The 26,174-nt window shown below is 39.8% G+C and overlaps 1 protein-coding gene across 1 annotated transcript; it reads left to right on the forward strand.

Annotated features, from left to right (window-relative positions):
* The first annotated feature begins 298 nt into the window (after positions 1–298).
* ITM2B (integral membrane protein 2B) lies at positions 299–25,789 on the forward strand. The gene is made up of 6 exons (XM_056109808.1): positions 299–594; positions 20,059–20,187; positions 22,265–22,468; positions 23,631–23,741; positions 24,193–24,343; positions 25,533–25,789. Exons 1-6 carry the CDS (start codon positions 478–480, stop codon positions 25,616–25,618), a joined length of 798 nt encoding a protein of 265 aa, XP_055965783.1. The 5' UTR covers positions 299–477; the 3' UTR covers positions 25,619–25,789.
* Positions 25,790–26,174: the final 385 nt, after the last annotated feature.

Raw genomic sequence — 26,174 nt, forward strand, 5'->3', positions numbered from 1 at the left:
TGACTGGTGTTAAACTGGTTGGAGGGCAATTCGAAACCGGAAAATCCGGGCAGCAACCGGGGGCACCCAGTCAGCTACCCTGCAGGCTCTCGCCTCCCTCGGAGGCGCTGGGAGCCGGAGCGAGACCCGAGCGGGAGGGAACCGTCTGGCGCCGCGCCCGCCTCGTCCCGCCCCGCCCCGTCTGCCGGACTCCGGCCCCGCCCCGCCCCCACCCGGGACACGCCCCGCCCTCCTGGGCTCGGCCCCGCCCTCGCCCCGCCCAGGCCCCGCCCCCCGGCTGAGCGAGCGGTCTCCGCCCTCGCCCCGGAGCTGGGAGGCTGCGGGACCAGCTGCCGCAGTCGCCGCTTCTGACGCCGCGGAGACGCACGGTCCCCTGCCGCCACCCAGCCCGGCCGAGGAGGCTGCAGTCGGAGCCCGCAGCCCGCAGCCCGCGCCTCCAGCCCACCGCCGCCCTCCGAGGGCGCTCCCGGCCGCGCCATGGTGAAGGTGACGTTCAATTCGGCTCTGGCCCAGAAGGAGGCCAAGAAGGACGAGGCCAAGAGCGGCGAAGAGGCGCTCATCATCCCCCCGGACGTCGTCGCTGTGGACTGCAAGGTCCGCGGGTCGGAGAGGTCGGGCGGGTGTGGGGGGAGGGCGGGAGTGGGCGCGAGTGGGCGCTCGGGGCGAGCGGTCGGGCGAACGAACTGCGCGTCCCGCGGGGTGCGGGGGCCGCGGGGCGCGGCGGGGGAGGGAGCGCCCGAGCTCTCCCTCACTTCTCTATTTATTTGGCTCTTTATTTATCAGACCTTTGGGGCTGCATCGCCCTCTCACCGTCTTTGTTGTTGTTGTTGTTTGCTTGTTTGTTTGTTTGCTCTGGCAGCCGCTCGGTGGGGAAGTGCGTGTGCAGGGAGCGGTGCCTGGCGCGGGATCGGGGGAATGGGGGTGGCGGGGAGGAGACTCGGGGACCCCCCCCTCAGATACACACACACACACACACACACACACTCACTCACTTGAATAAGCATTGTCCGGAGATCGGGGGAATGGGGGTGCCGGGGAGGAGACTCGGGGACCCTCCCTCATACACACACACACACACACACACACACACACACACACACACACTTGAATAAGCATTGTCCGGAGTTTGCCGTCCGCGCTGCGGACTCGGCGCGTGTGCGTGTGTGTGGTGACGGTGGTGGTGGACGCGGGACAGGCCACCCGGAGACCCGCGGCGACGGGAGAAAGCAGCAACAGCAGCAGCAGCAACAACAACAACAACAGACTTTGGCACTTCCTCCCCTGCATAAATAATGTTCCTAAGATGGCTGACATCACTCTGTGGCTTCCTACTTTCGATTCTGGCCTGACTCGGCTGCTCGCGCTTCGGAGCGAGCCGGAGCTCCCCGGAGCCTCGCGGGCTTGCAGCGCGTTTGCTCCCGGCGCTTTCTTCCCGCGACCACCCCTCTGGGATCCCGCTCCCCTCCCCCCCCCCCCCCCCCCCCCCCCCGGGACCGGCAGGTGAACTTCCAAGGGGGAGCTAGAGAAGAGGAGCCCCGGAGAGGAGGAGGGGAGAGAGCAAGGTTGTTGACAGTGGCCTCACAGTCGGCTCTGGCTGTTGGTTTTATCACTGAAGTCAGCTATGGAAGGAGCAGTCGTTGCTCGGTGGGTGTCGGTGTAAAAGTCAGCGGTGGGCTTGGACGTGTTAGCAGCACCTTCCGCAGCGCCCTTCCAGGAGTGAAACGAAAACCTAAGGAAATGGTCCCATAGCTCCTATATTTTGCAAAATCCCTCCTCCCCTTTTTTAACCCCTCTTTTTTTTTTTTAAAATCCGTAAGTAAAAAATCAGGAGTGGCATCACGATGGTGCCATCTTTTAGTGATTTAACAATATTCATGTCAAACGCGATTATAATTGTTAGAATTTAAAAGGGGAAGCCTTTTAAATTCCTTTTTTCGCAGCCGTATCTCGAGGCTGCGAAAATTCGTTTCTGTAGATGCTATCTGTAGGAAATGCTTATGTTGTGGGATTTATTTTTTATCAGTAAGGCAAACTTTTAACTTGAAGAAACCCAATAATTTGTGTGTGGGTGTAATGAGCGTTTTTTTTTAATGTGGCCTAATGAAAATTGTTACTGAAAAATAGGCCACTTAATATACTCTAAATGATTTTGAGAATATAATGTTAATCCAGACATGCCTGCACTAATTTTCTGGGGAAAGTTCTGGTTGAAAAATTACCGAGGTTAATTTTTAAATACTGCCTGTATCTTGAAATAGGAACAGTGAACTGATCCTTTAAAAGGATTAAGAGTTTTGGTGTTGGTAATTTTTTCCTGTTGTAAACAGTCTTGGTCTTAAAAGAAAATGTTTGGAATGCACAAAGGATAATTCAAGTAGCAAACGATTATCTCAGCTCTTTACTTATCTAACATCCTTTGTACCTAAAGTAGATTGTCCAGAGCCCAGTCACAACAACCTCAAATACATTGATTTGTTTTAATTCTGTTATTTATCTTTCAGATCCTATAAACAAATAGAACTCCCAGAATTTTTTTTTTTTAAGAGGGAGTGGGAGGGAGGAAGCTTCAGATGATGTCACTTCAGACAGCATTTTTTTTTTCTGCGCGATTGAAATGAAGGAGATTTGAAACTGGACAGAATTCAGAATTATTTGCAGGACAGCTTTAACTCTGACTCTTGACATATTCTGCCCTTTCTGGATTAGTGACCCTTGTTTCCAGTTCTCCTTTTCTCCCAAAACACCACATTTAATTTTTTTTTATTATAGCAGCTATAAAAAAAGATTCATAGCTTTGTGTTTCCTTTTCCATTTCTGTTTTCTCAGATCTCCATGTCGAAAATAAAAGTCTTGGAATTAAGCAGTGAGGGCCAGTCTGTCTTTGTAACCACACAGCAGTCATGGATGAATTGGCAGATACAAAATAAGAAAATTCTTTCTCTAAGCTATAAAACTGAAAGGCTTCTTTCAAGTTTCTTTCAAAGTGAGCCACAAAATACTGGTCTGCTTAAAAGTAGAATCCTTAACGGTTCATGAAAACTTTCCTTAATGGCAGACATCTGTGAAAGAGCTGATCACCTCATCTTAAAGATTACATAACATTCTCTGACTTTTGGGGGTTGGCTGCACAAATAATCGCCTGGATTCCACACCGAATTAACCAGGAGACTTTGCGTGGGGGCCTTTCCCTCCCTTGAGAGGGTTGAGCAAAGCTAGTTTTGAACAAGAACTCCCCACCATTTTTAGTACCTTAACCCTTTTAGACCAGGATTTCTCTGAATATACCCTTAAAGGGTCACCTGCTGACTTGACATCTGGAAATCTAGTTTCATATTTTATTTATTTTTGGTTTGGGGCCACACGCAGTGGTGCCCAGGGGTTACTCCTTACTTCTTTCAGGAGTTACTTCTGGCTTTGCTGGGGGACCCTGTGGGATGCTGGGGATCAAACCCTGGGTGCGCCCGGTGCAAAGCAAACATGCCCTCCCCGCTGTAGTATGGCTCCTGCCTCCTGGAACTCTGATTTTAGATTGTCGCTTATACTCCCTTATGCCACAGGAATTCTGATCACTTCCGGCAGCTGGCTTATATAACATGCATTCCAGCACTTTTACACTGCTTCTGTCTTTTGCTGTTCTTTAGCTCTTTTTTTCACTGCAAGATGAGAATCCTCTGGAAATAATTCCATTACCCCATTTTTCAGTCATGTCCTTTTTGTAGCTATAAATCCCAACTGTCATATCTTTTTTCTATGTATAATTCTGTTTTTAAGGGAAAAGGATGGAGAAAATTTATTAATAATGTATACCATCTGTACACCCAAAAGAGATCCAGTGAAACTGAGTAACTCCTATTATTATCCTCCTACGTTTTCTCCTTAACTATTTTTATTTTCCACTGGTTTCTATTGGCACAGTGCAATTAGAGATACAGACAAAAACAAGGAATATGACCTGTTTTGTTTAATAAAGATGAATTTGAAAAGATGTGCTTGTTTTATGTATACAGCAGTTTATTTGTTTGTGTTTTATGTCCATAACTTTAACTTTGGAAGAATGCAAGTATCAAAGCAAACAATATTCCTGGCCCGAAGCTCTAGTTTTATCATTATGTAACTACTTGATCTTGAGCGTAAATTTTTAGTTTTCCTTAGTAAGATGATAGGGTAGGGCCAGATGGTCTCTAAAGACTCAGTTTTAAAATTCTATGAAGATGTCAGGATTACATAATCTATTTGAAAGGCATTAATTTTTTTTAATTGTGGGAAAAAAAACTACCTCCTCGAACTAATCACAGTTTCCTTTCCTCCCTATGTAGCACTGTCCTCCCTTTGTTCGTTGATTTGCTTGAGCGGGCACCAGTAACATCTCACAACAAATTGTGAGGCCTTTTGTTACTGTGTTTGGCATACCAAATTTCGCGGTAGCTTGCCAGGCTTTGCTGTTCAGGCGAGATACTTTCAGTAGCTTGTGGGGCTCTCCGAGAGGGGGCAGAGGAATTGAACCCGGTCGACTGCGTGCAAGGCAAACACCCTACCCACTGTGCTATGGCTTCCCCTCCCTATGTATGTTATGATAATCATATTCATGTAGCATGTTACTCCCTCATATTAATAGAAGTGGAACAGAGAAAGAGGGATAGAAGTGTTATGTAACAAGCCAAGTATTCGTTTCGACTCAACTCACTGTAGAGCAATAGTTGTCAGCCTTCGTAAGGATGCCTATTTAGGAAATACCTTTTCTCCAAAAGGCTTCCCTTTGCTTTATAGTTATCTTTACCAGCTCTTGCTGATATTATTGCTGCCTTTCTTTGCTGCCTTGTCATTGGACCTCCTTAGAAGTGGGTAAGAAGTACAGTGCTTTTGTAGGAAGAGATTGGGACAAGGTGGAAGAGTGAGTGAAAGTGAATGACTGCCTCCAGTAATGAGCAAGTAGCATCTGAATTATTCATTATAAAGTGGCTATTCAAACCTTAATTCTTCACTTTGTCTAACTTTTCCTATTGGCATAACTGGGATTAAAGAGTTTGGTTATTTAGCTTTTTGATATTGGTGGTAGGTTTCTTGGGGGAGGGCGGGGGATACAGGGGGTGAAGCAAGACAAGGAGGAAGTTAAAATATATGTAGATATTTACTGAAAATTTTAAATGTTATCTTTAGAGAAAGGATTGGAGGCTTGGTTTTTTTTTTTTTAACTCAAAGTATATCTAATTTTACTTAATTTTATAACTTGATTTTTGTAAACAATGGCCAGTACAATTTTTAGTCATTACAGTTTTTGTTCTTCATGAAAGTATTGGTATCTGAATTGAGGGATTAGTACTAGGGGGTAAAACAATAGCCTTGTGCTCCCCAGGTGACTTTGGCGGGGTCTCCTGTCTACAGGGCGCTCATGGTTTGTGGTGGCTACTGCCCAGGGTGGACCTGGTTGCATGTTGTGCAGCTGAACATAAGTTACCTTCCCACTGTCACCTGAAACAGTTTTTCTTGGCTAGACAGAAGCATGTCTTTCACCCTTGGCAAAATCAGAGGTCTCGAAGATGGTGTTGGATTTTATCTATACCATATAAGAGATATATTTTAACTAAAATTCTCGTAAAATGTGATCCAAACCTCTTTAGGTTGTTCAAAAGTTTAATTCATGAGGGTTTTTTCATTATAACTTGTTTATATTTCACTTGCTTTAAATGTTCATCGAAAAAAACATGATGCTGTAATTTGGGGATGTTTTATTTCTCTTGTTCTAGCATAACATAACTATTTGGAGTAGACCATTAAAAAGGCATTTTCTTATTTCAAAAGGAAAAACTTTTTAGTATGGAATAAGAGTTAAAGCTTCTTGAACTGCTACTCGTATCATAGTGTCAGTCAAGAAAGATCAAGAAAAAAATGGTGTTTTCAAATATGATCTATTGACTTTATTCTATTAAACTTTTTGGTGAACTGGACACTTTGTTACAGCTGAAAATGTATTAAGGATATTGCTGTCAAAGAACTTTTTCAGGCCATAACTGCTGCCTGTTAAAGATCTTGCCAAATCTGAATTTCTGAACAGGTGGTTTTTTGTTTAAATGGTATGGAAAATTTTGTTTTCACAAAGTTTGTTGTATGTAAAGGATTATTTCTTGATACTTTGCACAAAGTGTAGCAATGAAAGTCCTCCACAGATTTGATACGTAAATGTTGATCATTGAAAGTCATATTATAGATACAATCCTCAAATAAAAGTCATTAAATTGTTATTATTGTCGTCAGTCAGCATTTGTGATCTTTATTTTTTTTAATTTTTTTAATTTTTTTGCTTTTTGGGTCACACCCAGCGATGCTCAGGGGTTACTCCTGGCTCTGCACTCAGGAATTACTCCTGGCAGTGCTCAAGGGGCCATATGGGATGCTGGGGATCAAAGCTGGGTCGGCCTTGTGCAAGGCAAACGTCCTACCCGCTGTGCTATTACTCCAGCCCCTGTGATCTTTATTTTTAATAATTTCAAAGAAATCTGTAACTTCAGTATATAATCAACAATTGAAGAAACAAAATTATCTTAGGCATTTGCATAGTTCTTGAAAACCCTTTCAGAAATGAGGAAACAATCACTTTTTTTTAAGTATTTCAATAATTCTACCCTCTAAGGAAAATTCAAGTGTGAATAAGCCGAAAAAGGGAGGCTTTTGACTAATTCCATTTTATTTGGTTTTAAATTTGAGGTTATACTCATTAGTGGGCTGGAGTCATAGCACAGTGGATAGAGCGTTTGCCTTGCTCGGTAGAGCGGCCGACCCAGGTTCAAATTTTCCGTCCCTCTGGAGAGCCTAGCAATCTACCGAGAGTATCCTGCCTGCATGGTAGAGCCTGGCAAGCTACCTGTGTCGTATTCGATATGCCAAAAATAGTTACAACACGACTCACAATGGAGACATTACTGGTGCCCGCTCGAGCAAATCGATTAACAACAGGATGACAGTGCTACAGTGCTAGTCAGCAGTACTCAGGAGCTACTCTGAGCTCTTTGCTTGGAGATCACTGCCAGCTGTATTGGGACTTTGTGGTGCCAGGGATCGAACCCAGGCCTCCAGCATGCAAGCATGCTCATAGGCCTTGAAGTCTCTCGCATCCCCTGAAAGAAGTTTTCTAATAATATGGATACCTCCTGTATACGTGGTAGAGACTCAGTAAGACTGAATAATTCTTCAGTCATTAACGTAGACTGTTGCACGTGTTGCAAGTTGGCACAAATTTTACTAACATATTTAGGTTAAATTGGTTTTGGAATTTACTTGGAAAATCGATGTTAATGATTCAGCATCAAACACTTGAGATTTTGAACCAATTTGCAAAACTTCTTGGGCACAATTATATACTTTGAAAGGCAACATTTGATGGATTTTTATGTTTGAATGTTTAACTTTTAATGACGATTTTGTTTGGTAAAAATTAGTCTGTTTTTCTGAGCTAGGAAGCTCAGAAATCTGGAGGGTTTTTTCTGTGTTAACTATGTCTATATATGTCTCCATCCCCTCCCCAATACATTGTATTAAAGTAATGTTGGTTTCTTATCTAATAAAAATTGAAAAGATAAATTGCAGTTAGGTAAATCTATTGAATCAATGCAACTTCCAAAAGAAGACTCATCATTTTTTGCTTTTGTTTGTTTGTTTCTGTTTTTGCTTGTTTCTGATTTGGGGGCCAAACAAAGCAGTGCTTGGGGCTTACTCATGGCTCTGCGCTCACTCCTGGCAGGGACCTAGGAGCAAGCACCATGTTGAATGCCAGGAATTGAATCTGGGTCCACTGTGTGCAAGGCAATACCTTACCCACTATACCAGATTACTAGAGTAATCTGGTCCCCTCCCCAGCACATGTTTTTATTTTCCTTTTTTGGCTTTTGGGCCACAATCAGTGATGCTCAGGGCTTACATCCTGACTCTGCACTGAGGAATCACTCCTGGCAGTGCTCTGGGGACCATATGGGATGATAGAGATTGAATCCCAGTTGGCCATGTGCAAAACAAGCACTCCTGTACTATGTCTCCATCCCCTCCCCAATACATTTTATTAAAGTAATGTTGGTTTATAGATCCATCTTTTGGAGCGGCAGAGTGTGTGTGTTTTGAAGCCACACCTGGCAGTGCTCAGGATTCACTCCTGGTGGTGCTCTGGTGGCCATATGCAGTGCCAGGGATGGAACCAGATTCAGTTGCATGCACGGCAAATTCCTAAAGTTCTATACTATCTTCTCCAGCTCTTAGATCCATCTTCATGCTAGAATTTCAAAAGCAAGCCTACTTAAGTTTGCATTTCTAAAAATTCATTCATTATACAGCTTTCTCCTTCAATCTTCTTTTTTCCTTGCTTTCACTTTAGTGGCAAGAGAAAAATTTTCCAGATACATCAGTTTTAACTGCAGCAAGGCTAGGCATGTTAAATGTTACTCAGGTGACATTCTGAGCACTTCTCAGTCCCAGGGGAATGATAAAGTACATATATATTTAATTTTAGGTAGAAGTACTGAACGCTTGATCCAGGCCACTGTTTCATAATCTTCTTTACAATGAAGAGCCTGGAAATTAAGATTCACGTTCACTTATGGCCTCTTGCCTCTATTTGAATATAAGCTAAGAATAATTTTTATATTTTTTTAATGATTGGGGGTAAATAAAATAGCCCCCCCCCATCACAATCTCTGTGCTTCCTGGAGTAGTTAAGAAAGCTGTACTGTATTCTCAATAGTAACTAAGAACTTGAGACAATATAGTTATACTTTAGAATTTATATGCTGTCTCTTCAATTAGTTTGATATTTTGGGTTATTTCAACTCTCAATTTTTTTTTTTAGCAGAATGGGTTTATGATAATCTGTAAAAAGTTCACCACAATTCCTGGAACAGAATTAGAATTAATAGAGATTTGCCATTATAATTACTGTTATTATATTATGGTTTCAGCATTCATGAGGTTGTGATGAGACCAAGTTTTGAGGCATCTACCTCGTTTTCCTTTTTAATTTGATTTATGTGTCATATGTCATTTGTTTTCTGTGGGTTTTTTTTGTTTTTTCGGGGGGCCACACCCAATGGTACTCAGGGTTTACTCCTGGCCCTGAAATCAGGGATCACTTCTGGTGGGCTCGGGTGCGGGGTTAGCATATGGGGGGATTGAACTTTGGTGGGCTACATGCAAGGCAAATACCTTACTGACTGTACTATTGCTCTGGCCCCATGTTTCACTTGTTTTAAGTAAATTGATTTTGAAGTTTTCTAAAAGTTCGTGACTTGAAGACAGAAATAGAAAACAAATAAAGTGCAGCAGTTTTGTGTTTTTTTTTTTTATAGACTACTGCTTTATACCTAAAGTCAGTTTAGGTACTAGATGATATTAAATCCTACTAGAAAGCATACTGGTATAACCTGGCTCTCTCCCTTGGGTAGGAATCCCCTTCCAAGCCTTAAGTTTCCTCATTTGTAGTACATTGATAACAACCATAAAGCATTGTGATGAAATTAACAATCAACAGTGCCTGGTTTGTTTTCTCTTCCCTCCATCTATTATATAATAAAGTTTTTTGCAAGGCAAATGATTAGGATCATTATTATTTAACACTCATGATTTAGCCAGTAGAGAATAAATCTTTCATTATCAATGAATATACCTTTAGCTATTAGCATCATTTGAATCTAGTGCTGTTGACAAATATCTGCCTGTTAATGCCAGCTTAGGTTTTCTTTCGACCCTCCCAGTGCCTTTAAATCTTAATAATATGAGGGGCTGGAGCAATAGCACAGCTGGTAGGGCATTTGCCTTGCACGCAGCCAACATGGCCGATACAGGTTCGATTCCCAGCATCCTACATGGTTTCCCGAGCACTGCCAGGAGTGATTCCTGAGTGCATGAGCCAGGAGTAACCCCTGAGCATCGCCGGGTGTGAACCAAAAAGCAAAAAAAACAAACAAACAAAAAATCTTAGTAATATGAATTTGAAAATCTGTTGCAATTTCACTTCATAATATGTTCTTTTTAGTAGTCCTGTTCAGTATAGATTACATTATATAGAAATGGTAATTATAATTTAAAAGTGTATAGAAAAAGAGTATATTTTGAAAGTATTATCTGTATCTTGGCAAAGCCTGGCAAGCTACCCATGATGTATTCAATATGCCAAACACATTAACAAGTCTCACAATGGAGAGGTTACTGGGCCCGCTCGAGCAAATCGATGAACAACGGGAGGACAGTGCAGTGCTATCTGTATCTGTTTATCGTTTTGTTTGGTGGCCTTTCCTGGCAGTATTTGGAGGTTTATCCTGACTGTGCACAGAGGGATGCTCCCAGCGGTACTCAGGGGAGCATACTGGCACTCAGGGACTGAATCCAAGCCTCAGGCAGGCAAAACGTGTTCAGCCCATTGAGCTCTTTCTCTGACTCTCATTCCTATATGGAAACTGATTTGTACTAACTAGATAGCTCTGCTAGTCCCTGATGGTTCAAAAGAAATTAAGTTATGATCCAGCACTAAAAGCACTTAACAGCTTTTATTTTTAAGTTCTGACCTATTTTTTTTCCATTCTAGACTTGTGCTAGTTTTGCATTATACTTTGGTGTAGATTTTATCCTTTCTTACAATTTCAAAACAACATTAAATGTTTTTTGTTGTTGTTGTTCCGCATTGCTGCTTATATATTATTGTAGGATTTGTTAACAAAAAGGATGCTAATGACAAATCTGTTTTGTACACACGAGCAAATTTTAGATTAACTTTTTGAAATTTACCCCATGGATATAAGGATTAAAGCACAAGGCTGACCTCTGTTAAATCCCTAAGCATGGCCAGGAGTGATCCCTGAGCCCAGAGCGTAGCCCTCAGCACCAGTGGGTGTGGCCCCCAGCCCCCTCCCCCACCCCCTTATAGATTCTCAGAAGGATACATATTCAGTCATAGATGGGAATGAAAATCAGGTTTTCAATACCAAGTAACATTCTAGAAAAAAACTGGGTAGGTTTTATCTTCTCGGAAAAAAGATGAGGGATGAGTTGAGAAGACTAGAATATTGATGAGAAATTCACTCTAAAAATGTCAATTTGTGGGGCCGAGTAGCTAGTACAGCAGTTAATGCACTTGCCTTGTATGCAATTAACCTGGATTCCAACCCCATCTGCATATGGCTCCCCAAGCTCAGCCAGGAATGATCCCTGAGCAGAGCCTGTTGTGGCCCCAAACTAGACCAACCAACCAAACAAAATAACCCTCAAATGTGGAATTGTTAGTATTTTATTTATTTATTTATTCTTTGGGTCATACCTGGCCATGCACAGGGGTTACTCCTGGCTTTGCATTCAGAATTACTCCAGGCGGTGCTTGGAGGACCATATGGGATGCTGGGAATCGAACCCGAGTTGACCACGTGTCAGGCAAACATGCTACCTGATGTACTATTGCTCCAGCCCCGAATTGTTAGTATTTTAAATATTTGTCACTGAAGTCTGTATTTTGGAAAATGGTACACATACCATACTCCACACTTATGCACAGCTCTTTGCCACTGTGTATTCCTGTATACTCATATTGCAAAATATGTTTAAAAATGTACCGTTTCTAAGCAAGTTGATCTAATTCTAAAGGTTCAGTCATTCACAATGACCTTGAATAAATCATAATGGTTCTTTATTTTTAATGTAGGAGTATTGCTATTTATTCAGCCATTGATTAGGCTGATTGAATTTGGCATGAACTCCATCTTACTTTTTTTCTTTTTTATAATTTTATTAATTGAATCACCATGAGAGCAATTATAAAGCTTTCAGGTTTAAGTCTTGGTAATACAGTGAAACACCGTACCTTCACCAGTGCCCATTTTCCACCACCAAAAACCCCACGATACCCTTTATCCTACACCCTCCCCCTACCTATGAGGCAAATGATTTCCACATTACTCTCCTTCTACTTTAATTACAGTCAATATTTTGACACCAGACCCACCATTATTTTTACCCCAACACTCAGATCTGCCGAAAAGGGCAACAGTAGACAATTTGTTTTCTATTGCTGGTTATTCCGCCCCTCTCGGAGAGCCCGGCAAGCTACCGAGAGTATCTCGCCTGCGTAGCAAAGCCTGGCAAGCTACTCGTGACGTATTCGATATGCCAAACACAGTAACAAGTCTCACAATGTTACTGGGCCTACTCGAGCAAATCGATAAACAACAGGAGGACAGTGACAGTGACGGTGATTGCTGGTTATGAATAACATATGATGTTGCGTGGCTGAAGTAGTGACTGTGCAATTTTGGAATTCCGAATTTTTTTTTTCTTTCTGGGTCACACCTGGCGGTGCACATGGGGTTACTCCTGGCTTTGTATTCAGGAGTTACTCCTGGCAGTGCTCAGGGGACCATATGGGATGCTAGGAATCGAACCTGGGTCAGCCGCATGTAAGACGAACACCCTACCCGCTCCAGCCCCTGGAATTCCGAAATCTTAACAATTAAATCTGGAGGGATTTTTGCCCAAACCTGCTGGGTTCCGAAATTTGTTCCTGAATGTCTTGGATCATGGCTGTTAAGCAGCTTGATCAGGAGCCAGAGAGGCCATTTGTGGGCGGGGACTCAGGGGTCTCATTGGGGCAGGAAGGAAAGGGCCAGCTCCACCCCTCTCCCTTTAGGCCCCACGTGTCTCATCACTGCAGGCCCAAACCTGACTGTCCAGTGGCCTCTGGAAGATGGTGGCCACCGAGCCACCAAAGGGGAGCAGGCAGAGGGGCAACACCCTTTTTCCCCTGCGGTGGTCTGGCGCTGGTAACCCATTGCAGAGACTGGAAGCATCTTTGCCAAAAGTCGCTGGGTTCTGAGATTTGTCTCTGAGTCTTTGGGATCATGGCCATTAAGCAGTTTGATTGGGAACCAGAGAGGCCATGCCTCCAGTTATATAGCTGAGCCGGAGGTGGCTTGTGGGTGTGTTTCCCACATACCTAACTTTTGGCCATTTACTTTCTTAGCAAACTTTGCCCCAAGTTTTTGGGGTCTGGCCAAAGGCACAGCAGCAATTTTGGGGTATCTGGAAGTCTGAAGGCGCCATCAGGCTGCTGATGCACTCGCCTCACAAGTACAGATTGACCTGCTTGCGGCACCATACCCCCCATAATGATTCTTTCCTGTATTTCTGCCTCACTTTTATGCTTAAGTTGTTTTTGTTTTTGCCTCCCTCCCTCCCTCTCACGCAGCCCCTTGTTTGTGCTAACATTTTTAATTAGAATTTTACAAAGTAGTTCACAATATTTGATTACATTTAATATTTGAACACCAATCCCACCAACATTACACCTTCCATCACCATATTTGGATGTTTCTATCCTGAACCCCAAACCCTCTCTCAAAGCAGAACGGAAATAATTGCATTGTTGATAGCACAACGGTAGGGTATTTGCCTTGCAAGTGGCCAACCTAACTGACCCAGGTTCGATTCCTCCGTCCCTCTCAGAGAGCCCAGCAAGCTACCGAGAGTATCTCGCCCGCATGACAAAACCTGGCAAGCTACCTGTGACATATTCGACATGCCAATCACAGTAACAAGTGTCACAATGGAGACATTTACTGAGCCCGCTCGAGCAAATCGATGAACAACAGGAGGACAGTGACAGTGACAGTTTGTTATGAGTAAACCGCTGAAAATGCTCTAGAAATCTTTCTTTAGAGGAGAGTGTGAAGATTGTTGTATTTCACCTAGGGGTCATTAAGTCTTTCAATAAGAGATTATTGATATGTTGTTAAGGGTTGAGCCTTGTGTGCTTATATATACATTCATATGTATGTGTGTGTGTATATATATATATCTGTAAAAATATATGATAACATTTTTAACTAACTTATAAAAGTGATTTTCATCTTCAGGACACTGCCTCATACAGCATTGTTGTTGTAATACTATAAGGTATATTTGGGAGCATTGGAAAAATGTCTTTTTTTTTTTTTCCCTTTATTTTATTTTATTTTATTTATTTTTTTTTATTTTTTTTTCCCTTTATTTTATTTTATTTTTTTTAAAGTTGTAGATTTACAATTTTTTGTGCTTTGGTTTCAATTATACAATGATCAGATACCCATCCCTCCACCAGTGCCCATTTTCCACCACCATGGATAATATCCCTCCCACCCCCATCCCCCCATCCCCCCATCTCTGTGGCAGGGCAATCCCCTGTGTTCTCTCTCTCCTTTTGGGTGTTGTGGTCTGCAAAAGAGGCATTGAGTGGCAAACATGTTCAGTCCATAGTCTACTTTCAACATGCATCTCCCCTCCTGGGAGGATCCTCCAAACATCCTTTATTTGGTGCTCCCTTCTCTATCTGAATAGCCCTTTCCTCTAGGATACCCGGCTGGCCTCTAAGTTATGGAGTAATCCTCCTGGTGCTGATCTCAGCTATTCTTGGGTATTAATCTCATACTTTGTTACTTTATATCCCCCAGATGAATGCAATCTTTCTATGTCTATCCCTCTCTTTCTGACTCATTTCGCTTAGCATGATACTTTCCATATTGTACCACTTGTATGTAAATTTCATGACTTCATCTTTTCTAAGAGCTACATAGTACTCCATTGTGTAGATGTACCAAAGTTTCTTTAACCAGTCATCTGTTCTTGGGCATTCAGGTTTCTTCCAGTTTCTGGCTATTGTAAAGAGGGCTGCAATGAACAAACAAGTGCAGATGTCACTTCGACTATACATTTTTGCCTCTCTGGGATATATTCCCAGGAGTGGTATTGCTGGGTCAAATGGGAGCTCAATTTCTAATTTTTTGAGAATCGTCCATACTGTTTTCCAGAAGGGCTGAACCAGTCGGCATTCCCACCAACAGTGAAGGAGTGTCCCTTTCTCGCCACAACCACGCCAGCATCGGTTGCTTTTTACTCGACCTACACAGAGGGATGTAGAGCTTGAGGATGAAGAGTGATTTGTTATGTGAAAATCCTTCCATTTGATTTAAGTTTATAATTGAAGAGCATTTACTGAAGCCACTTAGGGAACCGATTGAGGTGACCTAATTCTTAATTAATTGAAGTGCTAGAACAGTATTCATCGTTAATTTTGCTATATATGTAATTGGTTAAATAATTCTGCCTCATCTTAAAAGATTTATTTGAATCAGGAATTAATATAGCTCAAGAGTGAGAATGCTTTTAAAAGCTGACTTTCTATATTGTTCAGTAGTTAATTGTGGGCTTTTGTGTCTTTATTTATAAACTGGGGTAAAGACTTAAGGTTTTAGAACATTAATGAGATAATAATTGTACAGTACCTGTGGGAGTTCTTTTGCCATATCTGTGTAATTTAAGATGTACCAGTTTTTTGGATTTTTTTTCCTTTTCTTTTCTTTTTTGCTGTATAGGGGAGAAAATGTCTCAGTGACTTATTTTAAATTAGGTCAAGTAAAAGTTTTATATCCCAGTGTTGAATGTCAGGAGTGATTTTCCTTTTATTGACTTTGTTGCTGTTCTTTAATTATGTAATGGTCTAAACCTGTTTCTGAAGAAAATGATAGAACCTATAGTGCTGTTTTGTGATTTTTGTTGTTTGGGGTTTGGGCCACAACCTGTGGTGGTGGGGGTACTCCTAGATCAGTGCTCTTATCACTCCCAAGGTTATTCTGGAGACCATGTGATGCCAGAGATTGAACCTTGTTACTCCCAGATACAAAGCATGCAGTTCAATGCTTCAAGTCATCTTCCTTGCCTTCTTGTATGTTTTTGTTGTTGTTCTGTTTGGGGGCCATACCCGGCAGTGCTCAGGGCCTACTCCTGGTAGGGCTTGGGGGACAATAAGGGATACCAAGGATTGAACCTGTGTCGACTGCATGCAAGGCAAGTGTCTGTGTTACCTCTCTGGCCCCTATAAGTAGCCTTTCTTTTCAAACTTATTTCACGAGCCTGTTCTTGAGATTTGTATGAAATCACAACTTATTCAGTCATCATTTTAATGATTATTTGGGGTGTTTCTGGTTTGGGACAATTATAAATAATATAGTCTTTGAATATTTGTGTACAAATCTTTGACTCCATTGATTTTTTTTATTTTAAAGCGATCTTACTGAATCCAGGTAGGGATTATTTGACTTTCTCAAATTTTCTGTTTATACAACTCTTTACTTGTAGTGAGGGTTTTGCATTTCTCTTTCTAATCCTTATATTATTTTTGTTTTTCTTTTTATTATTTGTGTACTGGCTAGGTTTCTAATGTAGTGCTATCTGGAAACAGTACATTTTAGTGAACATTCATCATATGCCTCACTTGAAGAGAATATGGGTTTAAGTTATGGGTTTAAGTTTTAAAGTTTAAAGTTCAGTCTGAAAGTTTCACTACTTAGTATGAGATTATATAGCTTTACTTTTTAAATTTTTTAATCTAATGATTAAAAAAATGAATGATTTATTCATGTGAAAGAATTTCACCTCTAATTGCTAACAAAGAATTTTTATTATAAATGGCAGTTTTTTAAAATATTATGAAAGAGCCATAGGTTTTTCTCATCTTGAATCTTATATTTGAGTTTTTTAAAGCTTCTTCTTTCAAATGTTAAAATTCAGTCATTTAAAAACACTTTATTAAGCCTTTAGATTAAAATCTTTTCTCTCAGTATAATGTCATCTCCAGGACTTAGACTTTAATAGGGAATTTGTCATGTACAGGACTAATTGTTACTGTCAATTGCTTAAGTCATAATCCATGTATTAATCACATATAAATTTTCCATAGAATCTAGTACACTCTTGCAAATAACAGACCCTTAATAAATGTTGATTGAGCTAGGTATTTAGGGATGCTATTTGCTTTCTCTTTCTTTTTTCCAAAATAACCAGTCTTTTCATGAATTCTTATGTTGCCCTTACCATCATCCCCCTCCATTATCATGTTTGCTGCTGATGTGATTTCATGGTGATATCGATATTTATTCACTTGTTAAATATTTGTTGAGTGCGAACCGAATTTGGCTGGGAGCTAATATATAATGCAAAATAAATGAGACTGGATACACATTAGAATTTTAAAGCCTATTATAGAGAGAGATTATGTATTATCTATCTATGAGTTATTCTAACACAAGGTTAGAAAGTAGTCACTGGAAATACTGACCATACAAAAAGATGGATATACTATGAAGACCTCATAAGTGTTTTTATGAAATATGTGGCTGACACATAGACTTTGGGTCTAAAATCTCTTGATTCGAGGACCATTTCCTGGTTTTTAAATTGTGGTTACATTGTTGAGGGACTGAAAAATTAGCTGTAAATGATGGAATTATTTTGTAAGTTAATTTTTTTTAGAAATTTAAATTGCTCAATTCTATTGACATAGTCCTGAATTAAGATTTTTTGAGTGAAACAAAAACTCAGACTTTATAGCAGGATATACATAGATCCTTTGTGATCTGCTCCAGTTTCTTCCTCACCATTTTCGTGTGTTGTGGTACCTGCCATTTTGTTGGACTCCTAAAGTCACACCACATGTGGTCCTGAGATCAAGCATTCAGGTTTCTTGATTTTCCTTTGTGTTTGCCCTTTGTAATGCCTTCTCTGATCTGTGTGGGTAATGACTTTGCTCTTGAACATTTCACTCTTGTGTTCCAGTTATGTTCACCTTGTGTGTTTAGTTCCTAGCGTGATCCAAATGAACTCTTTCTTAGAAGGCTATACATTTTATAAATATAAATCTTTTACATATATACAGCCTTGCTGCCTAGCTCAGCTCTGGACCTGTGATAATGCATTTATAACTTATTCTTGGATTACTGTTTGTTCAACAGTAAAATATGACATATCAGAAGGCCTGGAAACTTGATATCAGTTTGACAGTTGGTGCTGTGTGTTCCTTTACAGAGTAACTGCCTATGCTCTTTGGCAATTCATTTATATTCCACTAAAGAAGAGAGTCTGCCAAACAGAGTGGGTGTTGTGCGCACATTTGACTGTCAGCATCTGATGCCAAATGTTTAGAAATGACTATTTTCATCTGTCATTTTTATCCCCTTACCCTGCCTCCACTCTAAAATTAATTATGCTAGGAATTATTTATCACCTTAGATATTTATATCAGTCAAGAACTGAAGAAAAATACTCTATAATTTTTCTGTTTTCATGATGCCTTAAGATTCCTTATAATTCTTTTTTTTTTCCCTTTATTTTATTTTATTTTTTTTAAAGTTGTAGATTTACAATTTTTTGTGCTTTGGTTTCAATTATACAATGATCAGATACCCATCCCTCCACCAGTGCCCATTTTCCACCACCATGGATAATATCCCTCCCACCCCCATCCCCCCATCCCCCCTGTCTCTGTGGCAGGGCAATCCCCTGTGTTCTCTCTCTCCTTTTGGGTGTTGTGGTCTGCAAAAGAGGCATTGAGTGGCAAACATGTTCAGTCCATAGTCTACTTTCGACATGCATCTCCCCTCCTGGGAGGATCCTCCAAACATCCTTTATTTGGTGCTCCCTTCTCTATCTGAACAGCCCTTTCCTCTAGGATACCCGGCTGGCCTCTAAGTTATGGAGTAATCCTCCTGGTGCTGATCTCAGCTATTCTTGGGTATTAATCTCATACTTTGTTACTTTATATCCCCCAGATGAAGATTCCTTATAATTCTTTTAACCTTCTCTTTATAGTTAGAATATCTTATGTGACTTGATAAATTCCTTTAGACTTATTACACACTACTTATAATGTACTTGCCTAAGCATACATACATTACATTGGCAGACCTGTCTGCTACTTTGCACTCATGGCCTTTGATTCTGTCCTTTGATTGAATGACATTTGTTCCATTGTATTAATTCTACATTTAAAACATCAAACCTCAACATAGGCACATGGTATCTAACTTTAAATTGTTCTTGGTTGGCTGAACATCTGAGATTAGATTGGTCTCTAATAATATCAAGCTAAACTCTCCCCATTTTAGAATTGAAAATATATAGCCTCAGCTTTCATTCTTTCCTATCTGAAGTCTTGCTTCAGTCATATCCAGACTTGTTTATACAGTTTTTATTTCAAACAGTAAGCCACCCCATATTGAGTTTTCCAAGTAAGGAGAGTTATGTATTTAGAGGCTGTACATGCATACCACTAACTAGCATGTCTTTTATTACGTGGTTTTAAGTCAAACGGAGCCTTTGTTTTGCTGTCTGTGCCCTTTCTTGAGTGACTAGTTACATAACCAGCTGTTAATCTTTGTCAGCTCTTTGCTGTAGAAACTGGTTACAAACAAATTTTAAAAGGGCTATGGGAATAAGTGAGGGTGTGAGTATCACGGCCACAGATGCTAAGTTGCTGTTAGTTCCTTGAATTAAAATCCTAACAATTGTATTTTAGTTATATGTATCTTTATTTTAATTTCGCTTATTGAATCATTTTTCCACTCTTCTGCTTTAAACATTAAGATCATTGCCAAATTTGGATTGTTCAAGATAGGGGGAGATAAATATGGAGAATTATTTATGTTTTTTTATTTGTCCTTTTTTTTTTTTTAAGATTTTAAAGAATTTGTGTCCTATTTGTTCTCTTCCTTCTTTTCCCTTACTTTTTGTTATACTAATGACCTTATGGCTGGTATGGAATACTAACTATATATAGCGTGCAGCTACAATTTCATGAATTATACTTGAAATTTTATACGCAGAGTCAGCATCATAATATTGCATGGCTAAGTTGTTTTGTAACCTCCTCTAAAGTTTTTTAATATTAGGAGGTATTTTAGTCATCAGATGAATGAATAAAATGTATGAATTGCACTTCATACACAATAGAAATGATGGAACATGTTATTACTCTATAGAGAGAAGGGTATAGGTGGGATGTTGAAAGAAGGCTGAACTTTCCCAGAGAATTGATGTCTCCAATCAGGAGCCATACTTGTGAGACCTGGCCTACAACTTAGTCATTGCTGCATGATGTTGACTAGGAACTTCTGGTCTTTTTAAACTGTTTTTAAACTGATAATCCCCACAGTCCGTTTCCTTCCTGCCCTTTCTCTGATTTCTGACTCTGGGTATGATTTTGACCATCCGTCTGTTTCTCTTTTCTAGGATCCAGATGAAGTGGTACCAGTGGGCCAGAGAAGAGCCTGGTGTTGGTGCATGTGCTTTGGACTGGCTTTTATGCTTGCAGGTGTCATTCTTGGAGGAGCATACCTTTACAAGTATTTTGCACTTCAAGTAAGTTGCACCATGCCAAGGACTTGTTTGCTTTTTCTTTATGTGGATTGGAAAATCATTTTCTTGTTATTATAATCCTGGGTATAACCAGTTTATTTCTGATATCTTTCTCTTGGAATAATTCGGCAGGGTTCTCTTTTGGAGAACCTAAATTCTAAATTTAGAAAAATTTAGAAAATTTAGAAAAATTTAGAATTCTAAATTTAGAAAAATCTTTGACAATTTGATGTCATTAAAATAATGAAATGTTTTCCCAGAGGATGCATGCACTGCTTTTTTTTTTTTTTTGTAGATTTTGAGATCAGGGAATGGCTTGAGTTTTTGTTGTTGTTGTTGTTATGTTTGTTTGTTTATTTGGTTTTGTTTTGGGCCCTATCCAATGGTGCTTGGGTACCATATGCAGTACTGGTGATTGAGCCCAGGTCTCCCTCCTGTAGAGCATGTGCTTAGCCTGTTGATTGAAACATTCCTACAATACTGTCAACTTGTCATCTTTTTATTGGAGTTGGCCCCTATCTGCCTATGCTCAGGGATCATTCCTGGAGCTCTGCTCAGGATCTTTCCCAGAGGTGTTCAGGGCACCTTACTATTCTGAGGATCAGACCTAGACCTCCCCACATGCAAAGCATTCACGCTATTCCCTTTGAGCTATCTCCCTGCCCTCATTATATGGCAACTCCCAAATGATGCTCAGAAGGACGAAAAGCAACTGCATGTCAGTTCTTGCTACCCAGGCTAGAAGTTCAGAAGGGCTCAAGAATGCTTTACCACCTGGTTCTTTTGGTTCTGGTAGGGATTCCCAACAACACACAGTGATGTTCAGTGGAACTTATCTAGGAATGTAATGCCTTAACCCCTGTACTGTCTCACAAGCCCTGGTCTTCTTTCTTAAATATAATTTTTGTAATTTCATTGCTCCATGGAAAAATTATTTATAGTTTGTCTATAGATACTGTTGGTTTAATGCTTTTTCCATATTTTGTGTGTGTGTGTGTATACATATATATATATATATTCTGTGACAGTTGTGTAGTTTTTAAAAATTAGATACTTTTTAAATAAAGGAAAGCTCTGAGAAGCACAGGTGGTGGCAAAACTGCTGGGGCCATGCTACAAGTCTGCAGCAGCATCAAGGACTGAACTCACAGCCTTATACTTGCAAGATACATTCTGAGTGAGCTCTTCCTCCAGCCCCTTATAAGGATTTGTCTTTTTTTTTTTTTTAATTAAGCAATGCCAGGAATTCATCCTGGAGCCTCACACATACATGGCAAATACTCTACCACGGATCCACATTACCAGCCCCTAAAATATACATGGATACACTTTTAAAACAGTGTTTTATGTGATTAACTGTAATCTGCTATTTTTCCCGCTAAATTGTGGTGATTTTTTGTGGGGTAAGAAGGCATACTCAGCTGTGTTCAGGGATCTCTCCTGATGGTGTTCTGGGGACCAGATGGGGTGTAGGGGATTGAACCCACAATGACTGAGGACAAATGCAGGCAGCCACCCTTCATGCTGTACTATCTCTCCAGCTCAGTTGTGTTATATTTTAATGAAAAATCTGAACTGCCCATATGCCTGGGGATATTTGAGAAGAATGAGGGTTTTTGTGTGTGTGTGTTTTTGGGGGGGTGGTGGTGAGGGGGGTTAGTTAATAAGAGAAAAACCACTTAATGAGTGAATCTTACCAAAAGTTTTCAGAGAAAAGTATCTCTCAAAATAGTGTCTACAAATAGATGCAGGCTTGTGTTTTTTCCACATTTACCTACTACCAGAATTGTTTTTATATTCGATGTTTGTTGACCACAAACAGTAAAGGGAAAGTCATCTGCTTTTCTTCTGGAGCTATCCTTCTGAGCTTTCCTTTTTTTTAAAAGAGTACTTCAAAATCCTATCGTAAAGAATGTGTTTAACCATGCAATTAAACTGTCTGACTTATCATCTAAAAGTAAGAGTTTGCAAGCAAAATGCTCTCTAGGTATGAGGTGGCAGGTTAAGTAATGCTTACATTTAAAGAAAAAAAAAAACTGTCTCCCACTGAATTGCTGAAATAGTTATTTAAACTCTGCAGCCAGATGACGTGTACTACTGTGGAATAAAGTACATCAAAGATGACCTCCTAAGCGAGCCTTCTGCAGATGCCCCCGCAGCTCGCTACCAGACCATTGAGGAGAACATTAAGATCTTTGAGGAAGAAGAGGTTGAGCTCATCAGTGTGCCTGTACCTGAGTTTGCAGACAGTGACCCTGCCAACATTGTTCACGACTTCAACAAGGTGAGCCGTGTCCCGGGCTGGGAAAGACTGCGAGTGCTTTCGTAGGGTTTTTTGGTTTTGTTTACACACACACACACACACACACACACACACACACACACCCTTGTATAGTTAATTTCAGTATTTGATGGGTCCCCTACCTGAAGCCCACTTGTAGTGACACTGGCCTCCTTCCATCTTAACGTTCCTCCCTTGCTCTGTTTCAAGGCCCCGTTTCTGACTGTTCCTCCTTTGCTGGTAAATTGCCATTTTTTTTTTCTTCACATTTGGCAGTTCACCCCTGGATAGTTAGGGTGTTAACGCGAAAATTAAGAACTTTTTTCACCCCTGGGTACTTAGGCTGTTAACTCTGAAGAATAAGAACTTTTTTCACACATAACATTTGTAAGAAAATTCACATGCACCAAGTTGCTCAATGATAGAGACTATATTTGATATCTATGAGGCCTTGGGTTCAGTCCCAGGAGAAGGAGAGTGGGAAGGGGAGAGGGAGAGAGAAAGAAAAAGCTGGGGAAATATCATAATAATATAGAATTGATATTTAATTCCCTCAGTAATTTTTTTCCCTCAGTAATTTTTTTCCAGTAATTTTTATACCAAGAATGTTTGGTATTTTCAAACTATAGGATCCCAAGATTTAAGAGTTCACATCTGACCAGTGAATTTGGCAGCTGTGTATAATTTTCCATTCCGAACATTCAGCTCTGTCTCAGAAATTAGCTTTCTAAAATATACCATGCCTGATAAATATATATAGTAAAAAACAAATCCCTGGTGAGTATTTTATTACTGGTAACAGTATTTTTCCCTCCCACATTACTACTTTTCTCCTTATCCTGCCAAGTTTTGTAATGTTGTTGGTTTTGGGTTTGGGTCACACCGAGTGATGCTCAGGACTTACTCCTGGCTCTGTACTCAATAATCACTCCTGGTGGGTTTAGGGGACCATATGGGATGCCAGGGATTGAACCTGGGTCGGATGTGTGCAAAACCAAGTGTCTTACCCGATGTCTTATTGCTCCAGACTAAAATTCTTCATTTGTTGAAATGCAAGTGATTTACACATTCTAAAATCAATTCATCTAAATGGTACAAATTTTTCTTTAGAGTTTAGTTGCTGCCTGTATTATAAATATTAATCCTACTCATTTTTTTTCCCCAGAAACTCACAGCCTACTTAGATCTCAACCTGGATAAATGCTATGTGATTCCTCTGAACACTTCCATTGTTATGCCTCCCAAAAACCTCCTGGAGTTACTTATTAACATAAAGGTATAAGAAAAAGTAATATTCTAATTAGTGACATTTGTATAGGTAGCATCATGGAATTTTTTTTGAGAAATTAGCCTTATAGTAATTTCCATCTTACTTGAAATGTAACTAAAAATTACAGAGCTAAGACCAAAACTTGTATGTCTTTTTTATCTTATTTTAATATTTTATATTTGGAAATTAAAATATACTTTCTTCAATTACATATATTTCTAAAGGATCAGAGAAAAGATAATAGGCTTTTAGGAAATAAGATCTATTATAAGAGCTATTCAATTCTAATGAATTGGCATTGTAGAATTAAATTATTATGACTTTTTTTTTATAAAAGAAGATGGGTAATAATTTGCCAATTTCTGTTCCATTCTCTAATCCCTAAGAATCTTGCCTATTTCCCTCCTCTGCTTATTGTATGATCAGTTATTCATGTAATGTACTCTCCCAACTATAGGCTGGAACCTATTTGCCACAGTCATACCTGATTCACGAGCACATGGTTATCACTGATCGCATTGAAAACGTTGATCATCTGGGTGTCTTCATATATCGACTGTGCCACGACAAGGAAACTTACAAACTGCAACGCAGAGAAACCATCAGAGGTAATTCTTTCCAGTGTTTAAGTATTGACAAAAATCTGGCTTTTTTTTTCTTTCTTCATTGTGTTAAGATAGATTTAGATGAAAACTGGCACTTTTTAACAATATGCTTGCCATGACGAACTAAAATTACTTTGTATCAGTATATGATATTCTTAGATTTCTGAAGAATCATCTTAATTCTCTTCTTTTTCAAATAGATTAGCTAAATGTGCAATGTCAATGCATGGGGGTCCTGTAAACTTTCTTCCCATATAATCAGAGTACTTTTCATTATACCACTTTCGTGGTTGTCTCAGCCATACAAGGATTCCTAGCCAGAAGGGTTCTTACAAGGGAACAGATGTGTGGGTATATGTCCAGGGATGTAGATTCTTAGTATACTTTCTCTAATGGATCGTGTTATAGATAATATGTCACCTTAGTTTTAGAAAAGTTTGTCTGAGAATTAAAAGCATTAACACAACTAGAGAGATAGTACAGTGAGATAGTACAGTGAGAGATAGTACAGTGAGCCCTGAGACAAAAACCTAAAAAATAAAGGCATTAACACAACTTGTGTCACTTTGCAAAATCATTTAATCTTTTCTATCCCAACTGAAAAATAAGAATGTTGTTATTTACAAAAAAGAGGAAGAAAAAGGAAAGAAATCTCACCATTTCCCTTCAAGATCTTTGTAATTTGTAATAATTATTTTAGTCTGAAGAAATATGTCTGTAATGAAATATTTGCTTTCTTATGTGTAGTTCTGAGTTCCAACAAATCACCAAAGTTAAGATAGAGAAAGAATATTTCCAGCCCTTGAGGATCTTAGTTACGATAGTTGTTTGGGTTTTTTTTTTGTTTGTTTGTTTGCTTGTATTTTTGCATTCAGGGTGGGTGGTGGTTTGGCCATAGCCAGCTGTGCTCAGGGATCACTCTTGGCAGGACATAGAGGACCACATGAGGTGTCAGGGATCGAAGCTGGGTCTGACGTGTCTCAAGCAAGCACCCTAAGCATGTGCTAAATCTCCAGACCCTTGCGTTAGTTTTAAAAAAAAACAAAAAAACTATTTTCGCTGTTGTTAAAATTAATCTGTACAAGGTCATGGAGTTTTGAGTAAAGTATTTCTGTGTGTCTAAGAGTAACTGAGGAAATGTGAATATTTATTATCAAGAACCAAGAATTAAAAATTTCCCCTTCCAAAACAGGTATTCAGAAACGTGAAGCTGGGAACTGTTTTACCATTCGGCATTTTGAAAACAAGTTTGCTGTGGAAACTCTGATTTGTCAGTGAAGACTCAAGACACACATTATGAAGAAAAAATGTAAACCACAGCATAACCCCACCCTTTGTATTTTGTGCAGTGATTATTTTTTAAAATCTTCTTCCATGTAAGTAGCAAAACAGGCTTTACTATCTTTTCATCTCATTAATTCAATTAAAACCATTTACCTTTTAAAAATCTTTTCTTCTTTCCAAGTGTGGTGTCTTTTATCTTTGAATTCGTAGCTCTATGAAGTCATAGATTAATAGTACACTTCAACCTAGATCTTAGGTACTAGGAAGAATTTAAATTTCTTTAAGTCATCTATCCATATTTGTATTTTACTTACACATTTTTAAGAGGAGGGATTATCTGAAGAATAATCATATATATATGCATACATAAAGGTGGATCACATGACTTATTTGTAGTTGTTAGCTTTCTAGTTGCTTAGTTTGACAACACATTTTAATTCTTGAGCACACATTTTAATTCTCTTCAAATTAAAATGTGCAGTATTTTCAGCGTCTTATTAATCTATTTAGAGTATGATTTCCATCTTGATGTTTTAATATTCTAGGCATC

Source organism: Sorex fumeus, unplaced genomic scaffold, assembly GCF_029834395.1.
Source record: "Sorex fumeus unplaced genomic scaffold, SorFum_2.1 ptg000008l, whole genome shotgun sequence".
In the NCBI taxonomy this organism is placed as follows: domain Eukaryota; kingdom Metazoa; phylum Chordata; class Mammalia; order Eulipotyphla; family Soricidae; genus Sorex; species Sorex fumeus.